This window comes from Salmo trutta, chromosome 19 (genome assembly GCF_901001165.1).
Source record: "Salmo trutta chromosome 19, fSalTru1.1, whole genome shotgun sequence".
In the NCBI taxonomy this organism is placed as follows: Eukaryota; Metazoa; Chordata; class Actinopteri; order Salmoniformes; family Salmonidae; genus Salmo; species Salmo trutta.
Window position 1 is genome coordinate 22,250,625 of NC_042975.1, and position 24,314 is coordinate 22,274,938.

Genomic DNA, 24,314 nt, shown 5'->3' on the forward strand with positions numbered 1-24,314 from the left:
GTAACTTGGCGAAAAAATGAAACAGCAACCAATCGGCAACCACTTCTCCCCACAGCCTTCAGGCAACAACATGCGGCTGACTCCGGTAGGGCTAAAGAAATCAACGCAGGGAAGGCAAAATTCATTGCGGCAGATATGAGACCCTTCTCTGTGGCAGAGAATGCAGGGTTCAGAAACATATTTAAAGTGGTCGAGCCGCGCTTCACTATTCCTTCCCGTACACATTTTGCCTAGACATTAATACCTGCCTTATACAACAACAAAAAAACAACAACTTGAGAGCAGTTGTCAGGAATGAGGTCTGTTGCTCTAACAACAGACAGTTGGACGTCTAGAGCTACCTTACTGTAATGGCTCATTTCATTACGGCATAGTGGGAGATAAAAAGCCATGTCCTTCAAACACTTCCTCTTGACAGTAGTCACACCAGTGTTAACTTGGGGGAAGAGCTAAGGGAAGTAGTTGGCGTGTGGAAGTTGGAGAGGGATAATGTAACGATTCCTGTGACCACTGACAACGCTAGAAATATTGTAAATGCAGTTGCACTAACTGGATTGGGGCCACAGATAGGATGCTTTGCTCACTTTATTAATCTGCATCTCAAAAAGCAATGTCAGTGAATCCAATCTCTTGCCTCCTAGCAAAGATCAGGACGGTGGTTTCCCTCTTTCATAAAAGCACAACTGCTGCACATGTTTTCAAGACAAAACAGGAGATGCTGGAGCTGCCTAACCACAAACTAATCCAAGATGTCCCTACTAGATGGAATTCAAGCCATGACATGGTTGAGAGATACCTTGAGCAGAAAGTTGCGGTGTATTCTACACTGACTGATCAAGCTGTGAGGATGAATGTCAAAGATATTGTGACTGTCTGAAAATAACATAAGACTAGCAGAGGAAGTTATCAAAGTGTGCAAACCTCTCAAAACAGTCACAACACCGATATGCACTGAAAGCATTCCATCAGTTTCCATGGTCCTGCCTATGAAAACAATGATCCTGAAATCAATGGTGGCATCTGATGAAGATGAACCTGCAGTAAGGGATGTCAAGACTGCTATCAGAGTTAACCTGGAGCCTAGATATGATGACCCTGGTCTAAGACTTCTTACACAAGAGCACCACTTTGTTCCCCGATTCAAGTCCCTGCTGCACCTGGATGCTGCTGCTCGTCTAAGAGTCTACAATGAACTCACAGCAGAGATTGTGACCAACATACAACAGGTATTGTATTTATTTTGTTAATGTGACATTTATTATTTTATTAATTAGTGATTTAACAATTCATTATAAGGTAATAATTGTAATTGTCATAACAGTGTCTGATATATATTTCTAACAACAAATCATATTTTTAAAGCCACTTCAGAGGTAGTATTTTCATCTAATTTAATTCTGCAGGGTCAAGCCACAGATACCACAGGAGCTAACCCTTCTCCAGAGATGGCAGGCGACAGGGGTTCTCCTCCAGAAAATAAGTCTGCCATGACTGAGCTTTTTGGAGAGTTGTTCACGACCCAGGAGTAGGGAACCAAGTCAAAGGTCATAGAGGAGGAGGTGACCTCATACAGGGAAGTGGACTGTAGTCCCCTGGATGCTGATCCACTTACATGGTGGAAGACCAAAGAGTTAATATACCCTCATGTTGCCATGTTAGTGTAACCGATGTGAAATGGCTAGTTAGTTAGCGGTGGTGCGCGCTAATAGCATTTCAATCAGTGACATCACTCGCTCTGAGACTTGAAGTAGGGTTTCCCCTTGCGTTGCAAGGGCCGCGGCTTTTGTGGCGCGATGGGTAACGATGCTTCGTGGGGTGTCAGTTGTTGATGTGTGCAAGGGTCCCTGGTTCGAGCCCGGGTTGGGGCGAAGAGAGGGACGGAACCTACACTGTTACATTGATGCTGTTGACCCGGATCGTTGGTTGCTGCGGAAAAGGGGGGGGGCTAGTTAGTTAGCGGTGGTGCGCGCTAATAGAATTTCAATCAGTGACGTCACTCGCTCTGAGACTTGAAGTAGGGTTTCCCCTTGCGTTGCAAGGGCCGCGGCTTTTGTGGCGCGATGGGTAACGATGCTTCGTGGGGTGTCAGTTGTTGATGTGTGCAAGGGTCCCTGGTTCGAGCCCGGGTTGGGGCGAAGAGAGGGACGGAACCTACACTGTTACATTAGCAAGGCGCTACCTGGCTGTGCCTGGGACCTCTGTCCCTAGCAAGAGGGTGTTCTTTCTTTCACTGCAAATGCGAGTGAACTGCTTTTAGATTTACTCAGTGGATTTATTTTTTATTAAAATGTACAAAAATAAATAAATAAATCAGGCCCTATTAATTTCTGCGTACTTTTAACTCGGAAACTCGTACCTGCGTACATGGACAGAGAATTGCGTAGTTGGTACGCAAAATGCGTGCATGTTGGCAGCCCCGTAGTATACCATTCAAGTTTATATCACATGCAGAGGGCATTGAGGTTTCTTCAAAGACAGACTAGACCAAAAGGCATTGAAGAGATAATCCCTGGTTGTGTACAAAACAAAATGGCCATTGTGAGCAGAATCATGCCGTGTCTCATACCATTGTAGTATCTCTCTGCCGTGTCATGTTTGGAGGTGCAGCAGTTGACAGCCTCCTTGCCACTGTGGACCAGGTTGGTGGTGGGCCAAGAGTCTGCCAGCCATGGGTAGTTGCCCATGTTGCCACCCAGCATGCCAGGCCTAAAACATAATTCATCAAATCAAATCCATTTTTATTTGTCACATGCGCCGTATACAACAGGTGTAGACCTTACAGTGAAATGCTTACAATGCAGTTTTAATAAAAATACCTACAAGAAATAAGAAATAAAAGTACCAAATCATTAAAGAGCAGCAGTAAAATAACAATAGCGAGGCTAAATACAGGGGGTACCGGTACAGAGTCAATGTGCGGGGGCACCGGTTAGACAAGGTAATTGAGATAATATGTACATGTAGGTAGTCACACACTATGATCATATCTGATGCCAATCCACAACTTTGTTCTCATCACTTTACAAAAAAAGAATGTGAAAGTCAACTTGAAATGACATAAACAGGCATACTTACCTTCCATTAAGTCCAGATGCCTCTCCATGTGGAAAGCCAACTGCAGAAAAAATAAAATGTGCATTCAGGTGTGAATGGCAAGGTAAAATACAGTAAGGTTGCCACAGTGCAGTATGGTACAGTTCGCTGTAATATATTGGCACCCCTAAAGCAGGAATCAGCATTTGAAAAAATAACAAAGCGCATTCATATTCTGTTTCAGTAAAAAGCTGAGGGATGGGGCTGGAGAAATGTAACCACTCTCAAATTCATAGACAGAGCTATGGATGCAAGGACTGATTTCACAATTATAGTTCTAACCATGTTTTCAGGCTGTATAGTGTTTGTTTACATTGGCTTTGTTTCAAACATTTGAGTAAAGCTACCTTATATGTTGGGTTCTGATGGGGTATGACAGTTGAACATAGCTCGCTAGGCATTTACTGTATATGTTATATTCTTCAAGAATCAATGGGTACATATCATTAAGTTATAATGCCTTCCCTGTGGCTCAGTTGGTAGAGCATGGTGTTTGCAATGCCAGCATGGTGTGTGCAACGCCAGGGTTGTGGGTTCGATTCCCACGGGGGGCCAGTACAAAAAAATAAAAAATGCATGAAATGAAAATGAAATGTGTGTATTCACTACTGTAAGTCGCTCTGGATAAGAGTGTCTGCTAAATGTTATAAGCCTGAAAATAGATGTAGCAACTGCAGATGGCCCCTTTAATGCATCAAAAGACTATATTGGTGTTCACACAAGGATTTGTTTGATTTACAACTGCACAACAAGTAAAACATCTAAACTGAAATGTAGATTTTTTTTTTAAGTATTACGAATTCAGAAGAATTCAAATGAATTTGGTTGGAGGCAGGTGATTCTCGTTTACTATTTAACTTGTGGTAAGTTTCAGGTGCCTACAGGGTAAAAATAGTCATTCAACCAGTTTTGAAAAGAGAAAACAGAAGTTTCTTCTCCATTGCACTCCATTGTAAAGTGCAAGTTTGCCAATATATTAGAATGCAATAAGTCAATATTTTGTTAGGTAACTTTAAGGTAAAATAGTAGCCTTTTGTAAAGTGCAGTAGAATACTTGATATGGTAAGGTGGGTTACAACATACTTCTTTGATATTGTGGTAAAGTAACATTAAGTGGTGTGTAAAGATTGCATCATATAAAGTGTGTAAAGTACCAGCAGGCGTGTAGTTGAACGATGCAGTGTAGTGACTAAGCTCCTTCCTCTTCTTGCGGCGGCAGTAGATCCACACGCTGAAACCCATGAGGATGACCCAGCAGGCCCCGCCGATCCCAGCGATGAATGCTGGCTGCTTCACCACGTCAGTAATCTGCTCGGCCAGGCTCACACTGCTCTCATCACCCTCCGCGCCACCCCCGGTACCGGGCACTGACGGTGCCTCCACTGGCAGCTCTGAAGGAGAGCGGCAAGTAGTTAGTGGAGTGATATTTAACTTTTACCCGGTAAGTATTATAACCAACCTCGAATCCCTGAGCCGAATAGGTGAAAAATCTGTCTATGTGCCCTTGAGCAAGGAACTTAATCCTAATTGCTCCTGTAAATCGCTCTAGATAAGAGCGTCTGCTAAATGACCAAACATTTAAATGTAATAAAAAAAATGCTTAGCAATAATTTCAGTATTTTCAGCTACCCCCACTATCTCCTTGATATCGCAGAACTGAAATGTCTAATTCTGCTAGCTTGTGGTTCTGGGGGGACTCACTGATGAGGACGGACACAGGCTGGCTGTGGATGCCCACTCTGGCGCTGGTCACCGCTGCCACCTCCACCTGGTACAGGATACCTGGCAGCAGCCCCTTGAGTACGGTGGAGAGGACAGTGCCATCCACGGTGGTGTTGATGTGGTAGCGGGTCTGGGTGTCATTGCCCACACACCACACCTGTTGATGGTTGGAGGACGGTGAGTTGGTGTGAGAGATGGAAGAGGTCAAATTTGCGGTGTCGAAATTAGGACGCAGGTTAGCGTTTTTTTCCGTCATGAATCTTGTTCTGAAGGCAGCCCTGCATAGCCACAAAGTCATAAAATCTGATTTTAAACCTAACACTAACCTTAACCACACTGCTAACCCTAACGCCTAACCTTAAATGAAGATAAACATATATATTTTTTTACAATATAGCCAATTTTGACATTCTAGCTGGCCTATCTAAGAAGAAATCACTCAGTTCTGCCTCCAGGACGAGACTCATGACAGTAAACGTCAACATGCTATAAGGACTGCTTGTTGTGACTCTGAGGCAGTCATTATATAGAAACAATTTATTTTACTGTCCTGTTTGAGCTGGTGTTAACATGATATTTTGTTATTTAGAAAATACTTATTTGGTAACTATGGGTACTTTCTGGTACTTGCTTCAAAGAATTCAAAAGAATTCATAGCTACTCCTTTGTTTCCAATTACTTGTTTTAATGAATACCAAAGAAACTATGTCGTAATTATGTAACTATTATTATGTAATGTTCATTTTGTTTATATGAAAATACCACCCCTATGGATGCACGTTTTTGGACAGATCCAATCATCATGTAATTTTCTCTGGTTCAGTCAGCATACCTTGTACTCCTGGATTATTCCATTCTGCATGTCGGCGGGAGGAGGCTCCCAGGACACACTAATACTGGAGCTGTTGCTCAGCTTCACTGTAACCACGGTGACTGCTTTGGGAGGGGCGCTTGGGACTGCAGGAGAAGAGATACGAGCAAGGTGTGAAAAAACCCTAACTGATATAGAAAAAATGAAATATGGGCATTTGGTAAAATAGCGAAAATATGATTTGAGATTGATGAAAATGGCCGACTCCATCAAATGCCATCAAATGGTTATTGAACTATAAACAGTGCTTCGTCTTCATAACAGGATATAAAGGTCACACAGGTGTTGGAAATTGCAATCCAATTGCTTCGACTGTGATGTGACTCCTAGAGGCTCCTGAACAGCTAGCTATTTTCAAAAAGCCAGAGTCCTCAAAATGTTCCAAGACAAGTACTAAAAGGTTTTATTTAAAAAACACTTCTAGAATGTATTTTGTATTTCACCCTTATTTTGCTGGGTGAATTGACTGAGGGCACATTTTCTTTGACAGCAACGACTGAGTATGACCAATCAATCGCCACTTTAAAAGCCTTTATTTGAACCTGGAAGTTCCATTGAAAAAAACTATTTTAAAACCCTTGTTAACCACCATTCCCTCCATTATGGACATAGGCTATCTCAAGTGTACCATGTCCATATTAGGAGAGCCTCGGTCTCAGAAGGGCTTGTGTCAATCTCATCAGAAGTTGTGAGTATCAGTAGCTTTTAGCCAGTCTTACCTTCCGCTGCTGTTCTGATCAGCAGCAGCCGACTGTCCTTGCCCTGGAACTCGTCGAAGTAGGGCCGGATCTTGATCTCATACTCTGTGCCTGTGAGCAGGTCGGCGACCACGGCCAGGCGCTCTGACGGGGCCTTGATATCCTGCAGCTGCCAGGTGCCACCGCTGGGCCGGTAGAGGAGCCGGTAGCCCTGGATGTACTGGGACTGACGGTCTACCTGGGGAGGGACAGAAGGAAGGGGGGAAAGAGAGAAAAAAAGAGAAATTTATGAATTACAGTTTTACTGCCCTTGGAAATGGATATACAGTAAAAAACATTCCAGAGTGTGAAAGTATAACTGATGGTGTCACGTGTACTCCCTCTCCGGCCTCTAGGTCACCACTCTGCTCGTTATGGCGCACACCTGTCACCATCATTATGCGCACTTGTGTGTCATCAGACTCACCTGGACTCATCACTTTCCTGATTACCTTCCCTATATGTGTCACTCCCTTTGGGTCCTTCCCCAGGAGTCATTGTTTCAGTTTCATGTCTGTGTGCTGTTAGTGTTTCTTGTTTTGTATTATGTTCCGTTTATTTTATTAAAACACTCACTACCTGAACTTTCTTCCCAACTCTCAGCGCACATAGTTACAGATGGTATTTCTCCTGTGAAAGAATATGTAAAAACTCAGGTCAGGGTACTCACCGTCCATGATACTTGAACACTGGAGGCAGTGAGTGTGACAGGCTTCTGAAGATGAACACCCACCTCTCCCAACTCTCTCTGGACCTGCCTGTGGTCCACGCCCTGACCTGTAGGACTCACATCTGCAAACACAACATTAACAAACATCAGACACAAAATAATCAGTAAAACTATAGTAGATGCTTACTGTAGCTCACATACACTTGATTGAAATAATCTAAATAGTTTTTATGAAGCCTTCAGACCGCAATGCTTTCATGATGAAATGCCTCAATTTGAGAAAAAAGTTTTCACTTTCAAAGTTTTCACTCTCTCTCTACACTCTAACAACCACCTTGTAATGCTTACAATTTTTTTCAATGATCTTTCATAGTAAATGTCCAGTAAAGCTGTTATATCCCCTCCCAGGTACTGACCTTGTGTGCGGACGGGCTCAGAGATGGGGCTGGGGTCACTCAGCCCGTAGGCGTTGACTGCTCGGACGATGAACAGGTAGATGGTGTTGGGAAAGAGACCGCTGACAGTGTGTTTCTCCAACTTTACCAGGTCAGCCACCGTTTGCCACGTACTGCCTGCTGATTGGCTAGAGTAAGAGACCACAGATAATGATATCATGTCATTTCCAATTATGTTAGTAAAGTTACTGTGCAAGGCAAGCCTTCCTTATACCCTATAGTGACAACGATTTCATTACTCTATAGTGACAAACTATTATTCACTGTCTACATTCTGATTACAATAACAATAATGCCAGCTATGTTTATGTCAAGTCTTATGTTTTGTCCTTTTAAATGGCTTGTTTTTATGAAAATGTGTGAGATCACTTGCATAATGATACTATTTCGCTCTGTAATAAATAAACGTGATAAATCTTGTGAACAACGCATCTGATGAAGGTAGAGGGAAACAATTTGAGCTTCTTTGGCTTTGACGGTCCCGTTTGCATTTTCCTCTCCTGACTCTTCTTATTTAGATTAAATGTCACCTCTTGTTTATTATTTAGTGGCATGGTCACATGACACCCTCCTCCACCCCTCGCTTTGTATTTGTTATAATTTCTCTCCATTCGTTCACTTTTTATTTTCTTCATCATGCCAGAGACAGCAGCAGACTAGTGACTTTACAGCTGACCTGATCAGTTAGGCAACAGAGATATAAAAGCTGCGCGAGCCATAAATATTCGTCTAGCAGACCACCCAATGCTGGTAGTGATAAATCTAAGGTCACTTTGTCGGAGGAGAGGCTGAAGCGTGGGACACACACACACACAGGAAAACACATATACACACGTAAACATACAGTCTTGCCCAATAAACATGGGTATCCTTTAGAATGGTACATCTGCCCATCTTCAGACAGTAAGAATGTGTCAGGATTCCATCTCCCTATCGTCCCACACACACTCATCCCCACTTCTCCCTGCATGGACACTCCCACCCCCACAACCCCCAAACAACCCCCAGCACCTCACACCCTCAACAACCCCCAGCACCTCACACCCTCCACAACCCCCAAACAACCCCCAAACAACCCCTAGCACCTCACACCCTCCCCAACCCACAAACAACCCCCAGCACCTCACACCCACCCCAACCCACAAACAACCCCCAGCACCTCAGGCAAGTAAATGTTATTGTACACAACCAACTCAGCCCCCACAGCAACTCTATAAAGAATCAATTTTGCCCACTTGGCACGGTGCTAACTACTGCCCAGGGGGCAAGGTGAGACAAGAGGGATGAGGGGGCTAGTGAGTCAGGTTGGAAGGGGGCAAATTTCCTCTCAGCGTACAATAGCCCAAGGACTTGTCTGTATGTGCCACCTGCATTTAAATTCATTACCATTTTAGATTACCCCACTAAGCTCCATGGAGGCGCGCTAAGTTGATCGCGGTGTGTTTGTGTGTGTGTCATTACAAAGGGAATAGCTGCCACATCGCGGACACCGATATCTTGCTCCCGGACAAGCAAAACACCCTCTTTGTCCGCTTTGAGGATAACACAGTGCCACCGAGGCGGGCTCTATTTCTCCATGGCTGACATTAGTAAGACATTTAAGCATGTTAACCCTCGCAAGGCTGCAGGACCAGACGGCATCCCTAACCGTATCCTCAGAGCATGCACAGACCAGCTGGTTGGAGTGTTTACGGACATATTCAATCTCTCCCTATCCCAGTTTGTTGTCCCCAGTTGCTTCAAGATGTCAACCATTGTTCCGTTAACCAATAAAGCAAAGGTAACTGAACTAAATGACCCGCAGCACTCAGAGCTTTGAGAGGCTAGTTAAGGATCATATCAACTCCACCTTACCTGACACCCACTGTAATTTGCTTACTGCCCAAAAAGATCAACAGATGATGCAATGGCCATCGCACTAGACTCTGCCCTATCCCATCAGGACAAGAGGAATACCTACAGTTGAAGTCGGAAGTTTACATACACTTAGGTTGGAGTCATTAAAACTTGTTTTTCAACCACTCCACAAATTTCTTGTTAACAAACTATAGTTTTGGCAAGTCGGTTAGGACATCTACTTTGTGCATGACACAAGTCATTTTTCCAACAATTGTTTACAGACATATTATTTCACTTATAATTCACTGTATCACAATTCCAGTGGGTCAGAAGTTTACATACACTAAGTTGACTGTCCCTTTAAACAGCTTGGAAAATTCCTGAAAAGGATGCCATGGCTTTAGAAGCTTCTGATAGGTTAATTGACATCATTTGAGTCAATTAGAGGTGTACCTGTGGATGTATTTCAAGGCCTACATTCAAACACAGGGCATCTTTGCTTGACATCATGGGAAAATCAAAAGAAATCAGTTGACCTCCACAAGTCTGGTTCATCCTTGGGAGCAATTCCCAAATGCCTGAAGGTACCACGTTCATCTGTACAAACAATAGTATGCAAGTATAAACACCATGGGACCACGCAGCTGTCATACCGCTCAGGAAGGAGACGCGTTCTGTCTCCTAGAGATGAACGTACTTTGGTGCGAAAAATGCAAATCAATCCAAGAACAACAGCAAAGGACTTTGTGAAGATGCTGGAGGAAACAGGTACAAAAGTATCTAAATCCACAGTAAAACGAGTCCTATATTGATATAACCTGAAAGGCCGCTAAGCAAGGAAGAAGCCACTGCTCCAAAACCGCCATAAAAAAGCCAGACTACGGTTTGCAACTGCACATGGGGACAAAGATTGTACTTTTTGGAGAAATGTCTTCTGGTCTGATGAAACGAAAATAGAACTGTTTGGCCATAATGACCATCGTTATGTTTGGAGGAAAAAGGAGGAAGCTTGCAGGCCGAAGAACACCATCCCAACCGTGGAGCACGGGGGTGGCAGCATCATGTTGTGAGGTGTTTTGCTGCAGGAGGGACTGGTGCACTTCACAAAATATATGGCATCATGAGGAGGAAAATTATGTGGATATATTGAAGCAACATCTCAAGACAGGTTTGCAAATGGGTCTTACAAATGGACGATGACCCCAAGCATATTTCCAAAGTTGTGGCAAAATGGCTTAAGGACAACAAAGTCAAGGTATTGGAGGGGCCATCACAAAGCCCTGACCTCAATCCTATAGAAAATTTGTGGGCAGAACTGAAAAAGCTTGTGCGAGCAAGGAGGCCTACAAACCTGACTCAGTTACACCAGCTCTGTCAGGAGGAATGGGCCAAAAGTCCCCCAACTTATTGTGGGAAGCTTGTGAAAGGCTACCCGTAATGTTTGACCCAAGTTAAACAATTTAAAGGCAATGCTACCAAATACTAATTGAGTGTATGTAAACTTCTGACCCACTGGGAATGTGATGAAAGAAATAAAAGCTGAAATAACTAATTCTCTCTACTATTATTCTGACATTTCACAATAAAGTGGTGAGCCTAACTGACCTAAAACATGGAATCTTTACTAGGATTAAATGTCAGGAATTGTGAAAAACTGAGTTTAAATGTACTTAGCTGTACATGTACTCTAAATAGAGTAGATAGGGGCGGCAGGTAGCCTAGTGGTTAGAGCATTGTGCCAGTGACTGAAAGGATGCTGGATCAAATCCCCGAGCTGACAAGGTAAGAATCTGTCATTTTACCCCTGAACATGACAGTTATCCCACTGTTCCCCAGTAGGCCGTCATTGTAAATAAGAATTTTATCTGACTTGCCTAGGTAAATTTAAAATACACAAATACACACACATATATATATATATATATACTGCTCAAAAAAATAAAGGCAACACTTAAACAACACATCCTAGATCTGAATGAAAGAAATAATCTTAATAAATACTTTTTTCTTTATATAGTTGAATGTGCTGACAACAAAATCACACAAAAATAATCAATGGAAATCCAATTTATCAACCCATGGAGGTCTGGATTTGGAGTCACACTCAAAATTAAAGTGGAAAACCACACTACAGGCTGATCCAACTTTGATGTAATGTCCTTAAAACAAGTCAAAATGAGGCTCAGTAGTGAGTGTGTGGCCTCCACGTGCCTGTATGACCTCCCTACAACGCCTGGGCATGCTCCTGATGAGGTGGCGGATGGTCTCCTGAGGGATCTCCTCCCAGACCTGGACTAAAGCATCCGCCAACTCCTGGACAGTCTGTGCTGCAACTTGGCGTTGGTGGATGGAGCGAGACATGATGTCCCAGATGTGCTCAATTGGATTCAGGTCTGGGGAACGGGCGGGCCAGTCCATAGCATCAATGCCTTCCTCTTGCAGGAACTGCTGACACACTCCAGCCACATGAGGTCTAGCATTGTCTTGCATTAGGAGGAACCCAGGGCCAACCGCACCAGCATATGGTCTCACAAGGGGTCTGAGCATCTCATCTCGGTACCTAATGGCAGTCAGGCTACCTCTGGCGAGCACATGGAGGGCTGTGCGGCCCCCCAAAGAAATGCCACCCCACACCATGACTGACCCACCGCCAAACCGGTCATGCTGGAGGATGTTACAGGCAGCAGAACGTTCTCCACGGCGTCTCCAGACTCTGTCACGTCTGTCACATGTGCTCAGTGTGAACCTGCTTTCATCTGTGAAGAGCACAGGGCGCCAGTGGCGAATTTGCCAATCTTGGTGTTCTCTGGCAAATGCCAAACGTCCTGCACGGTGTTGGGCTGTAAGCACAACCCCCACCTGTGTACGTCGGGCCCTCATACCACCCTCATGGAGTCTGTTTCTGACCGTTTGTGCAGACACATGCACTTTGGGGCCTGCTGGAGGTCATTTTGCAGGGCTCTGGCAGTGCTTCTCCTGCTCCTCCTTGCACAAAGGCGGAGGTAGCGGTCCTGCTGCTGGGTTGTTGCCCTCCTACGGCCTCCTCCACGTCTCCTGATGTACTGGCCTGTCTCCTGGTAGTGCTTCCATGCTCTGGACACTACGCTGACAGACACAGCAAACCTTCTTGCCACAGCTCGCATTGATGTGCCATCCTGGATGAGCTGCACTACCTGAGCCACTTGTGTGGGTTGTAGACTCCGTCTCATGCTACCACTAGAGTGAAAGCACCACCAGCATTCAAAAGTGACCAAAACATCAGCCAGGAAGCATAGGAACTGAGAAGTGGTCTGTGGTCCCCACCTGCAGAACCACTCCTTTATTGGGGGTGTCTTGTTAATTTCCTATAATTTCCACCTGTTGTCTATTCCATTTGCACAACAGCATGTGAAATGTATTGTCAATCAGTGTTGCTTCCTAAGTGGACAGTTTTGATTTCACAGAAGTGTGATTGACTTGGAGTTACATTGTGTTGTTTAAGTGTTCCCTTTATTTTTTTGAGCAGTGTATATATATATATATACAGTACCAGTCAAAAGTTTGGGCTCACCTACTCATTCAAGGGTTTTTCTTTATTTTGACTATTTTCTACATTGTAGAATAATAGTCAAGACATCAAAACTAATAGTCAAGACATCAAAATAGTCCAAATAAAGAAAAACCCTTGAATGAGTCGGTGTGTCCAAAATTTTGACTGGTACTGTATATTTTAATTTAGTTTTGCCTTTATTTAAATATTTCTTAATTCCATTCTTTCACTTTTAGATTTGTGTGTATTGTTGTGAATTGTTAGATATTACTGAACTGTTGGAGGTAGGAACACAAGCATTTCGCTACACCCGCAATAACATCTGCTAAATATGTATATGCGACCAATAAAATGTGATTTGATTTTGATTTGTTTGATGTGGAATAAAAGCAAAGTGGGGGCAGCTGGGAAGTTTGGGGAGTGGGTTAGCATGGGCCAGCCTCCAACCTAGCTGGGGTTGATTAGAATGTGAAAGGTGTCAGAGTCTGCGTGTCCGCAGGGGTGTGTGTGTGTGTGTGAGCCCTCCTGCCTGTCATGCCCGGCTAACATGGCTCATGTGCTGACACACCATTAAGAAAGGATGAGGGATGGCTGCCTCAGCAACCTCTGGCTAGAGAGAGGGCAGTGGGCTGGAGGATAGGAAATGTGTGTTAGGGCAAGTGTGTCTTCAGATGTTACGTGTTACTTCTAACAAAAAACTGGTTTTCATATCTGTCTTTCTGTCTGTTTTACAGAATGTACCACAAGGTTGAGCCCTACTGAAAGTGGCCCAGGTCTATCTTCTACTGTCGACTCCACCCACCTGAAGGCCTCGATGATGTAGGAGGTGACGGCAGCCCCCCCCTCGTGGGCGTTGGGCTGCCAGGTGAGGGTGACACTGTTGCGGGTCACGTCGGTCACCACTGGCTTTTGGGGAGGTCCCGGTAGCTGGAAGGGTTCTGATGCCTGGGGCACAGACGAACCTCCACTCTCTGAAAATCACAATCAAATCAAACTTTGTTTAAAATGCATTTAAAAAGAGACAACAGAGACAGAGGGTTGCTAGATGGTAGTGGATCTCCTATATTTAGTAGTAGTGCAACCATTCTCAATATAACTGTTGTTGGAATACTAGCACTGGCCCTTTTGTGGGCTAAAGAGTTACGAATAAATAATTTATGCAATACGGTCAATTCCATTTCAATTCAGTCAATTACGAATTGAAAAGCGACATTATTGTCAATAAGGGGTTGAAATGGAACCAACACCCCAGCCCTGATCACAGTAACTCACTTTGACGAAATGGCTGAATAACAGTTTAGTTGTGAATTATCAGAGTTTCTGCTTGGTTGGTTTATGATGCATTAGTAAGCACTAAATACCATCTTATCAAGCTTCATCAAACATTAGCATTTCATAACAGCAATAAGACACTACTTATTCCAATTCATCATCCCTCTGCTTCGCCTTGGGCCAAACACCACCCCTAGGTGTGATTACATCCACAATATCACAAGACCTCTGCCTTATTTCTTGATTCAATGATCTTATATGGGCATGACTGTCACGGATCCCTCTGGAACACACCTGGCCCCTATTCCCACTGATTGTATTTGTATATATGTGCCCTTTGGTTTCCATTACGGGGTCGATTATTGTTACAATGTCCGTTGGTGCGTGTGAGTACCTGTGCTATATGTTTTGGGCTTTCGTGCCCTTGTGGATTGCACAGATGATTACGGGTCTCGTCCCGTGTGTTAATCATTGTGTTATTTATTCAAGGTACTCCTCGTTTTTTTGTTTGGGTTTCTACCTTGTGTTTCTGTTACGTGTTTCTTTGGTCTTCGTCCCCGTGCCTGTACACGGCACGCCGTAATTTGGGCTTAATTTTTAAAAACTATTACGCATTCCTGCGTCTGTCTCCCAAATCATTGTTACCAACGTGACAGAATAATCGACCATTAAGGGAGACAGCGGGAATGGCCCGTCAGTCAACGCTGCGACTGGTCCGTCCGGCGTTGCTGCTACTTCGGCAGCTACAACTGGCCCGTCCGCCGACGCTGCAACTAGTCCGTCCGACGCGACTGCTACTGGTCCGTTCGATGCCGCCGCAACTTTGGCAGCAGCAACTGGCCCGTCCGACGCAACTTCAGAACCTGCATCGGATCCTGATCGACCCGCACTGCATTCCTGTGATTGTCCTCGAGGCCGGTGTCGTTGCGCTGCTGTCACGAATCCCTCCCTGTGCTTTTACACGGCACGCAGTAATTTGTGCCTATAATAAAAACTATTACGCATTCCTGCGTCTGTCTCCCGATTCTTCATGCCAACGTGACAATGACATGGCAGAGAGGCAATATATTACTGTAGTGAGGAGTTTATTACAGTACATTTACTATTCACCGTGTGCGTGTGCGTGTGCGTGTGCGCGTGCGTGTGTGTGTGTGTGTGTGTGTGTGTGTGTGTGCGTGTACATGTGTGGGCATTTACCTTTCACAGTGAGTACACCGCTCCACATCGTTTCTCCGCTCGAGCTGGAAGCCACACAGGTGTAGGCCCCCGAGTCGGTTTCCTGGCAACAAGAGAGAGGGCCTAGTTAACATTGGTGTATATGCACAGAAGCACAATGCCTTTGCCTTTTCACATTCAGGTGTTCTGGAGCAAATCTTTCCAGATAAGTCAACATGAACATCTACCTAGAATCTATGGGCTATCTGTAGTCTCCAAAGACTGTTAACTATGTATAATAATTCTGTATATCTCCCCAAAGATACCCATATGTTTTATTGCTCTGATCTGATAAGTACTATTCTCATAATGGTTAATGGGGAAGTATTCTATTTACAGTATGTTCTATTGGAACATAGTTGTTGGATATGAACATTTGCGCTCAAATGGTCCCATGAACATTAATAAAGAGTAACATTACGCTTTGCTGTTAATGAAGTCTCATATGTAGCTGTAACAATGTTAGCTAGTCCCTTAATAGAGATACAACAGTTCCTCAAAAAGGGTTTGGAGCATATGTGCTGTTATTTTAGTTTTTTTTACTATAGTATCTCTGGGCCTGTGCACATAAAGCGTCTCGGGTTAGAGGTTCTGATCTAGGATCAGGTCCCCCCTGTCTATGTAATTGTATTCATTAAGATCTAAAAGGCAAAACTGATAATAGATCAGCACTCCTACTCTGAAAGACTTTATAAATATGGGCCTTGATCCTTTGGTACCAATGTGAGAGTTTTAAGGGGCAATTTGCTATTGCTACATCAATTTTTGGACTTATAAATGTATTATATATTCCCATTGATTTTTAAAGAACACTAACTTATAAATGCCTCATGAGCTTAGTTCAACTGTTGTACCCCAACGTTTAAAGGAGGATAAAGGACCGTTCACATTATGTAGACAATGGTATTGTGCTGGGCATATTGAACATGATGTTGAAAAGAGGTGGAATATGGAACCAGAGGGGGTCTGCAAACTTCTGCGGCTCATACAGCACTTCATACTTCTGTGGCTCTGACTGTGCTGACTGAGCACTCAACAGTAAGCAGCAATCTGGGCTGATGATGCATAGCCATGCTACTAGCAAGGGAAACTTTGTGTGTGCGTGTGCATGTGTGAGTGTGTGTGAGAGACTAAGTGTGGGTCATTAAAAATTCATTGGGAAGCTCAGAGCTAGACGGGGGCTAGAAATTGCTTACAGCAGTGGAAGATGTAGAGACTTTAATTTGCAGACAAGGATCTAATGATGGTGACAGCTCACGGCCACCCGCTTGCAGGTTAGTGGGCTACACAATCACACACACACAGATTTCAAACTAACAACTAGGTTTTCAGACCTTTGGTTAATTTAAGACCACTCTTATTCAAAACGAAGCTAATTAATTATACAAAGCACACTACAAAAACACAGAGCGAGACAACACAATGAAATCAAAATAATGCAATGTGGTTGGTGCTTGGATGCCATCCACTACTCTCTGTGTTTGTGTGTGTGTGTGTGTGTGGCTGGCTGGCCAGTTGCAGTAGCGTTGGCATTACACAAGTCTAAGTGCCCTGTCTAAAAGCCCCAAGAGAGACAGGAGAGGTGACTCCAAGTCCAACAGTACATCACTCTTCCTTCTCTCTTCCTATAGGCCGGCTGACCCTGAACGGACCTGTATGGCAGCCAAGGATGTGGCTGTCTGTGGCGGCAGGTCCATGTTGGTGACTGGTGATTGGAGGAGAGGAGTGGGAAGGGGTAAACGGTCGGGCATCAAACTATTAATCATGGTTGGCAGCTTTGGGGGCTGCGCTAAACAGATTGTTAAAAATGTATGAAGGAAGCAATATTTTCTCCACATCCTCTCTGTTCTGATATCATCTCCAGTGCACTCTTTCTCTATATTGTAGCATCTTCCTTGGCTTGTTCTGTTTCTCTCTCTCTCATCTCAATATCCTGTCTTTCTTTCTCCTCTATTTTCTTTCCACCCCCCTCGTTCTTGCTCTGGTCCCGGGGTAATGGGCATCTCTTCAGTCACAGAGAGGAACAAACGGACCATCTGTCGGGTCCCCTGCCCTCTCTTCTCCACCCCACCCTCCTCTCTCACCTCTCCTCCCTCCACCAGAAGTCAACTTCCTGTGCCCCTCTCTGCTTTAGTTAAAAGATGAGCACCCTGATAAAAGGGAAGGAGAGCAATTAAAAACAAACAGGGACAGTGTCCAAGATTCAAAAAGATAGTATTGGCCATAAGTACAGTCCATCTAGTCGAGGTGAGTCGAGATGTGAAAAATTTTCTAACAGAGTCAGTAGAGGAAGTACCAAAGAGTGTTTTCCACATCTTGAGTGCATGAAAAACGTGTTGGTACATTGAGATGCTTGACTTAATCTTTTTTCTCTCTCGGTCTCTGCCTCTCTCAAAACCCCTACAAGGATTTAATTAAAGTCATGGCGATCGTTAATCACTCTGGGCCCAACAATCAATTAATTAACACGTCAGCTGGCCTGAAGCTCGCCACACACTCCGGTGACCTGCAGGTGCAGCCCGCAACCCCAGAGGGCTCTTGGTAGAATGTATATCATTATCCGTGCGTATACCACCACTAACGATTGCACTCGTTCATTACCTTGGCGAGTATGCATCACCGCTAATCTTTATGACGCCACAGAAACTCGACCACCAATCACTAAATCACTGAGTCTCCCATAAACCATAAAAAAGCCACTCTGCCAGTATGATATTCCAATATTAATATCTGCCTCTCAATTAGATTGCATTAGATTGCTGAGTTGTGTTTTAGAGTGGACGGCTAGTATGACCTGTATGACGCTCAATGAGTAAATATCAATATATCAAACGGACAGGTTGCTTTGCCGTGGCATCTCAAAACTGCTATGCCTATTGCTGTGACTAGCAGTGAGTCATAATAATACAATGAATTAAATTAAGCTAAATACCATTAAGGCTGAGAAGTTGATTGGATTGCATTGGAAACAGCACTCAGTTGTGACTGCATGCGGTTGCTTAGTATCACCTAGGATAATTAGCTCAGACGATTGGCCATGATGAGACTTGGAGCGCATTGAGAGGAAATGTGAAGCGTTTAATTTCATATACTAATATCCAGGGAGTGATGGCATTTACGAAGGAGGAGGGAAAGAGAATCAATGGGAACATTCTTGCAATGTTCTTGAACATTATTGGGAACATTCTTTCTATGTTCTTAAGAATAATTGGGAACATTCTATGTAAGTTATTTTCAGGTACCTGCAGGTTTGTGATCTGGAACATTCCGTTCTCCATCAGGCTGACACGCGCGTCTCCCAGGATCCTCTGGCCGTCCTTCTCCCATTGAATGCTGGGCAGAGGGTTACCCATCACGTGGCACTGTAAATTGGCCGTGGAGCCCGGCGCCAGCGTTTGATTGGCCGGTCCTTGGCGGATGATGGGTGGGACTCGGTCGGAGGATGCTGCGTGGGGGAGGGAAGAAGAGAGAGATACATTAAGAGAGAGTGTAGTTGAGTGTATTCTCTTGGAGGACCATCCTCCACCAACCAGCTACAGAATACAAACACATTGCTATATATTCATGAGATAGCTGTCTTAGAGATAATAAAACAACTAATATACATAAATTAATCGTAATAAACAGTTACGGCATGTTACGTTAGTGTATCCTAAACATTTGCAGCATGGAGAGTCCTTGAAGTCATCAGCCACTCAGCCTTGTTAAAATACTACAATCCAGGGGCCTCCTGAGTGGCGCAGCGGTCTAAGGCACTGCATCATAATGCTTGATGCGTCACTACAAACCCAGGTTCAATTCCAGGCTGTGTCACAGCTTGCCGTGCCCGTGAGATGGTGCACAATTGTCAGGGTTAGGGGAGGGTTTGGCTGGCCGGGATTTCCTTGTCCTGTTGCACTCTAGCAACTCCTTGTGGTGGGCCGGGTGCCTGTAAGGTGACTTCGGTCATCAGCTGGTCTGTGATTTTTAAAACTTTTTTAAAACTTTTTATTTTTATTGAATATCCAAAACATACAATATACTTGCAGTGAAGCCCCTCAACAACTACACCACACCAGTCATCCAACAGACTCCCATTCAGACCGGCACACAGAAGCATCCAGGGGCAATGCCATGCTCAAGGGCACGTCGACAGTTCTCCCACAAGGCCAAAAACAACGGGGACGCGAACACTCCAAGATTCCCCCACAGTTCTCCATAGCTGTCCCTCAACCATCCGAGACCCCTTCCACAGTCACCTCTCCCAATATTTTTTTTAAAATTCCATTCCCTACCCCCATGAACCCCCCCCAATGCACCAACAACTAAGAAAATGAACTCATGAGAAAAAGAAAAAGACAAAATAAAACAGAAAACAAGAATGCAAAAAAAAAAGGACATCAAGGACAACTAAAATCATAACAGCAAGGCCAACTGTATATGTTTGAGTGCATGTCTGGCACTATTTACATGTGTGTATTTGAATGAGAGTATCTGTATATGCATGTGTACAAACACCTGCACGGCATCAGCCTCAGGCAAACCGGCATTAGCTGTAAAAACACTGCCCCTCAGTGTCATTCAAACTTACTTTTAATTATGTTTTTTTAAAACTTTTTTATACTTTATCTTTGACCATCATTCTATCAGACAGACATGTTTCCTCTGACACATTGGTGCGGCTGGCTTTTGGGTTAAGCGTGCAGTGCGGCTTGGCAGGGTCGTAGAAAGCCCTTGCTGATATTAGCTAGATAGCCACACCCTTGCAGTCAGAGTGCAGTATAACTGCACTACACTGTAGTATAACTGTAGTTAGAATGCAGTATAACTGCAGTAGGCTCCAAATACTGTGTCCAAAACAAAAACATTTTTTTACTACAATAATTTTGCAGTTGAACTGCAGTTACAGTGCAGTATAACTGCAGGACCCCCTAACGGTGAATCATGGTTCATGGTTCTATGAGCCTCTCGTTCACATGTCGTTCACCATAGGTGGCTTATTGGAGCTGTCATTTTGACTGAGACTTCTAAACGTGTGATTTAAACAATGTACATTTGATAATTGCTAGGCAAACAAATATGAGGTCTAATTGTGGCTGCACCGGACTAGATTGTGAACGACTCTTGGCGGAATGCATTGCTTGACTGCTGTGAGGCTGATAAGTAGCCTGACGACTCACACTAGCTAACGTTAATAACTAACACTGCTTTTATAGCTAAGATGTCGAAAAGCTGTTGGGTTCCGTTTTGTTTGAACAATAGTAGGAGAAAACCACCACATCAAGTTTCCTCAACTGGCCAAGGACCAGCTTAGACGAACCTCATAGTTTCAGGCTATACGCCGCGACGATGATGTAAATCTGTGGGTTCCGGTTATGATACATTTGTGTGTTCAAAGCACTTCATTCACAGTAAGTCGATGTTTGGCTGAGATAATGAGTGGGCTGGATATGCAGAGAGATGAATTCGATTGGTCTGCCATGTAGCACGCCGCAGTCTTTTTGAACTGGTCAGTATGTGTAGGCAATCTTGTCTAACCCGGCTAATTCTTGTATATATATATATATATATATCGTGTAGTAGAACTGCATAAGTGTTGTTGCTCTCCACTTTCTGGAGGACCGAATTTTGAAATCAGTGGAATATGAGTATGATAGTTAAGGAGATGGAGAAAACCCCCGTCTCCGTATTACATCTTCAAACTAAGGGCAACCATGGCATCCGTGACAGAGGGAGAAGCGGCCATCCATGTATATGGGTAAGATAGTCTGGCTAGCTACATTTTCAGATGTTACACGTTTCTAATTTTGTCAGAAAGATGTTTTCATTTCAAGTTAGTGTACTGTTAGCTCCCTAGCTAATGTTACTTGGCTGGCTTGCTAGCTAACATGACGTGTATGAATAACCGACAAATTTAAGAACGCTCAACACCCGTTGAATATGGCTGGTGTCAGTAAACGTTGGCAAAAAAAGCGTAATTAAATTGTTGCCAACAGCACAGTTGCAATCACCAACGCTCTGGATAACATAAAAACAGCCTAACCAGCTCTGCTCGGGCGAGTAAAATGGTCAGAGTGAGCTGTTTTCTCATTTGTCTGGAAATAGCTAGCAAGCTAGCCAACGTTAGCTTGGATGCTTGACTGCTGTTGTTAGGTCAGCTAGCTAACGTTATGTGTATGATCTGTGTAGTAATATAATTCGTATCTCAGAGCCATTTACTTTGCTAGTTATAGCCTAATGTTAGCTAACTGACATTGAGACTGGTTGGTTAGCTACCTGCAGATTCATGCAGAGTAGTAATGTCATGAGTTGGGATTTTGGTTCATTGTTTAGCTAGCTAGCTACATGTCTTAGCGAAAGACTCCACTATGCAAGTAACCATTTCAATGGAATGTTAATGATGTCATTGTGACAACTGTTGATAGATATAGCTGGTAAATTTGCTCTGGCTATTTACTCCGATTTCAGAGCACTCTCGTCTGAGTGTGCCAGAGCACAGAATAACTGACGAATTTACGAACGCTCAACACCCGTTGAATATGGCCGGTGTCAGTAAACGTTGGCAAAAAAGCTTAAATTGTTGCCAGCAGTCACCAGTGCTCTGGATAACATAAAAACAGCCTATTCAGCTCTACTAGGGTGAGTAAAATGGTCAGAGTGAGCTGTTTTCTCATTTGTGTGGCTCAGTTGGTAGAGCATGGTGTTTGCAATGCCAGAGTTGTGGGTTCGATTCCCACGGGGGACCAGTCTGATTTTTTTTTTTTAATGAAATGTATGCATTCACTTACTGTAAGTCGCTCTGGATAAGAGTGTCTGCTAAATTACTAAAATGTAAAATGTACAAAAATGTGTCTGGAAGTAGCTAGCAAGCTAGCCAACGTTAGCCAGTTAGCTTGGGTTCTTGACTGCTGTTGTTAGGACAGAACGCTCAGATTAAAGAGATGGTTGGGGTTAAAGTTTAAGAGGGTGTGAATGGGTGTAGACAAAGAGGAGCTCTCCAATAGGTGTACCAAAACATTCAAAGGCCATTTTCTCAAAAGTTAGGTTTTCAAAGCAGAATTACTTTCCCATTGTTCCTCAACTGTAGTGTGTGATATACCATTTTCTAGCTCTGAGTCTCTACATTTATTCAATGTAAAAAACACCATTTCAAATGTTGCTACATAAGACCGAATCGGGCTAGTCGGTTACATTTACAAAAAAATCTTCATATTGCTTTCTCCCATTAGACAGCAATGTTATGGCTTAACATGCCAAAGTATCGCTGAATAATTTAATATTCATTTGAGTAGACCTGGAAAACTCTTTTTGTGTCGAGCGGCGTGAGGGAGGCGGAGGACCATGAATATGTCATTGACGAATCAATTATTTTGGCATTTACTATTCCCTCTCCAATGTATCTAACAGTTCTAGTGGTAAAACCAAGGACATTGGACTGCTGGGATTGTGTACAGTACATGCTGAAATTGGGTTTGAGATATTGGATTCCATTCCAAGAGGCCAAGGGGATACTTTTATGAAAAAACATATTGGAAAGGAAACATAATAATTCACAACATAACACCAGGATTGTGGACACAATTCCTGCATTTGCCACATCACATACCATTTATTTTATTTGTTTATTTAACCTTTATTTAACTAGGCAAGTCAGTTAAGAACAAATTCTTATTTACAATGACGGCCTACCAAAAGGCTAAAGGCCTCCTGCGGGGACGGGGGATAAAAAAAATATAAAAATATAGGACAAAACACACATCACGACAAGAGAGACAACACAACACCACATAAAGAGAGACCTAAGACAACATAGCAAGGCAGCAACACATGACTACACAGCATGGTAGTGACAACAACATGGTAGCAACACAACATGGTAGCAGCACAAAACATGGTACAAACATTATTGGGTACAGACACCAGCACAAAGGTCAAGGAGGTACAGACAATACATCCCGCAAAGCAGCCACAACTGTCAGTATGAGTGTCCATGATTGAGTCTTTGAATGAAGAGATTGAGATAAAACTGTCCAGTTTGAGTGTTTGTTGCAGCTCGTTCCAGTCGCTAGCTGCAGCGAACTGGAAAGAGGAGCAACCCTGGGATGTATGTGCTTTGGGGACCTTTAACAGAATGTGACTGGCAGAACAAGTGTTGTATGTGGAGGATAAGGGCTGCAGTAGACATCTCAGATAGGGGGGAGGAGGGGCCTAGGAGGGTTTTATAAACAAGCATCAATCAGTGGGTCTTGCTACGGGTATACAGAGATGACCAGTTTACAGAGGAGTATAGAGTGCAGTGATGTGTGCTATAAGGAGCATTGGTACTATGTGGCTTTGTTTTGTGTGCTAAATAGCCATATGGCGTAAGTGGATACATGTCAATCTACCTTCATAGAGGCTGAAATATGGGAAGGAGGTGCGGAGTGTTTGTGTGCTTGAGTGTTTATGTGTGTGGGCCTGTGCCTGAATAGTGAACAGTGTCCACAGATGAACAGTATAATTATTGTTTTAATTGCATTGGCACTCTCTGCATTGACTCTTATTGAGCAATATAGAGCGTAAGTAGTACAGTATGCAGTTTACATCAATAGTGTACGCCTTGCCACTTGGCACTAAATCCCATCCCTCCATAGACTGTCCATCCTGTAGTGAAGCACAGGCCCTGGCTATAGGCTCACTAAACCACCATTGCCCTGCAAACAGAGGCAAGCCAATGGACATATATGTGTCTGTCTATGCCAACTCTGTACGTCTGTGTGTACACCATCATGTAAACATTACTGTGTGTGTGCTGACATCTTACAGAACAACATACAGTTTCAACGTCACTTAAGTACCACTGTACCTCATTTTCAGTGTGTAGTCTATTGACATGAAGTCTGCTCAATGACATTTAGTCGTATTTCAAGTTTTATAAATTGTGTGTTTTGCG

General features: G+C 43.7%; 1 protein-coding gene across 2 annotated transcripts in view; it reads right to left on the reverse strand.

Moving 5' to 3' along the window:
* robo3 (roundabout, axon guidance receptor, homolog 3 (Drosophila)) overlaps window positions 1–24,314 on the reverse strand; it is a 248,478-nt gene that overhangs the window by 14,487 nt on the left and 209,677 nt on the right. For both annotated transcript variants that reach the window (XM_029700135.1, XM_029700136.1), the window contains 11 exons: window positions 18,646–18,848; window positions 15,386–15,467; window positions 13,719–13,887; window positions 7,510–7,676; window positions 7,094–7,215; window positions 6,406–6,622; window positions 5,648–5,772; window positions 4,795–4,972; window positions 4,248–4,484; window positions 3,076–3,115; window positions 2,567–2,706 (listed from right to left, as the gene is read on the reverse strand). In XM_029700135.1, the coding sequence (XP_029555995.1) occupies window positions 2,567–2,706; window positions 3,076–3,115; window positions 4,248–4,484; window positions 4,795–4,972; window positions 5,648–5,772; window positions 6,406–6,622; window positions 7,094–7,215; window positions 7,510–7,676; window positions 13,719–13,887; window positions 15,386–15,467; window positions 18,646–18,848 (1,680 nt within the window). The remainder of the gene's footprint in view (window positions 1–2,566; window positions 2,707–3,075; window positions 3,116–4,247; window positions 4,485–4,794; window positions 4,973–5,647; window positions 5,773–6,405; window positions 6,623–7,093; window positions 7,216–7,509; window positions 7,677–13,718; window positions 13,888–15,385; window positions 15,468–18,645; window positions 18,849–24,314) is intronic.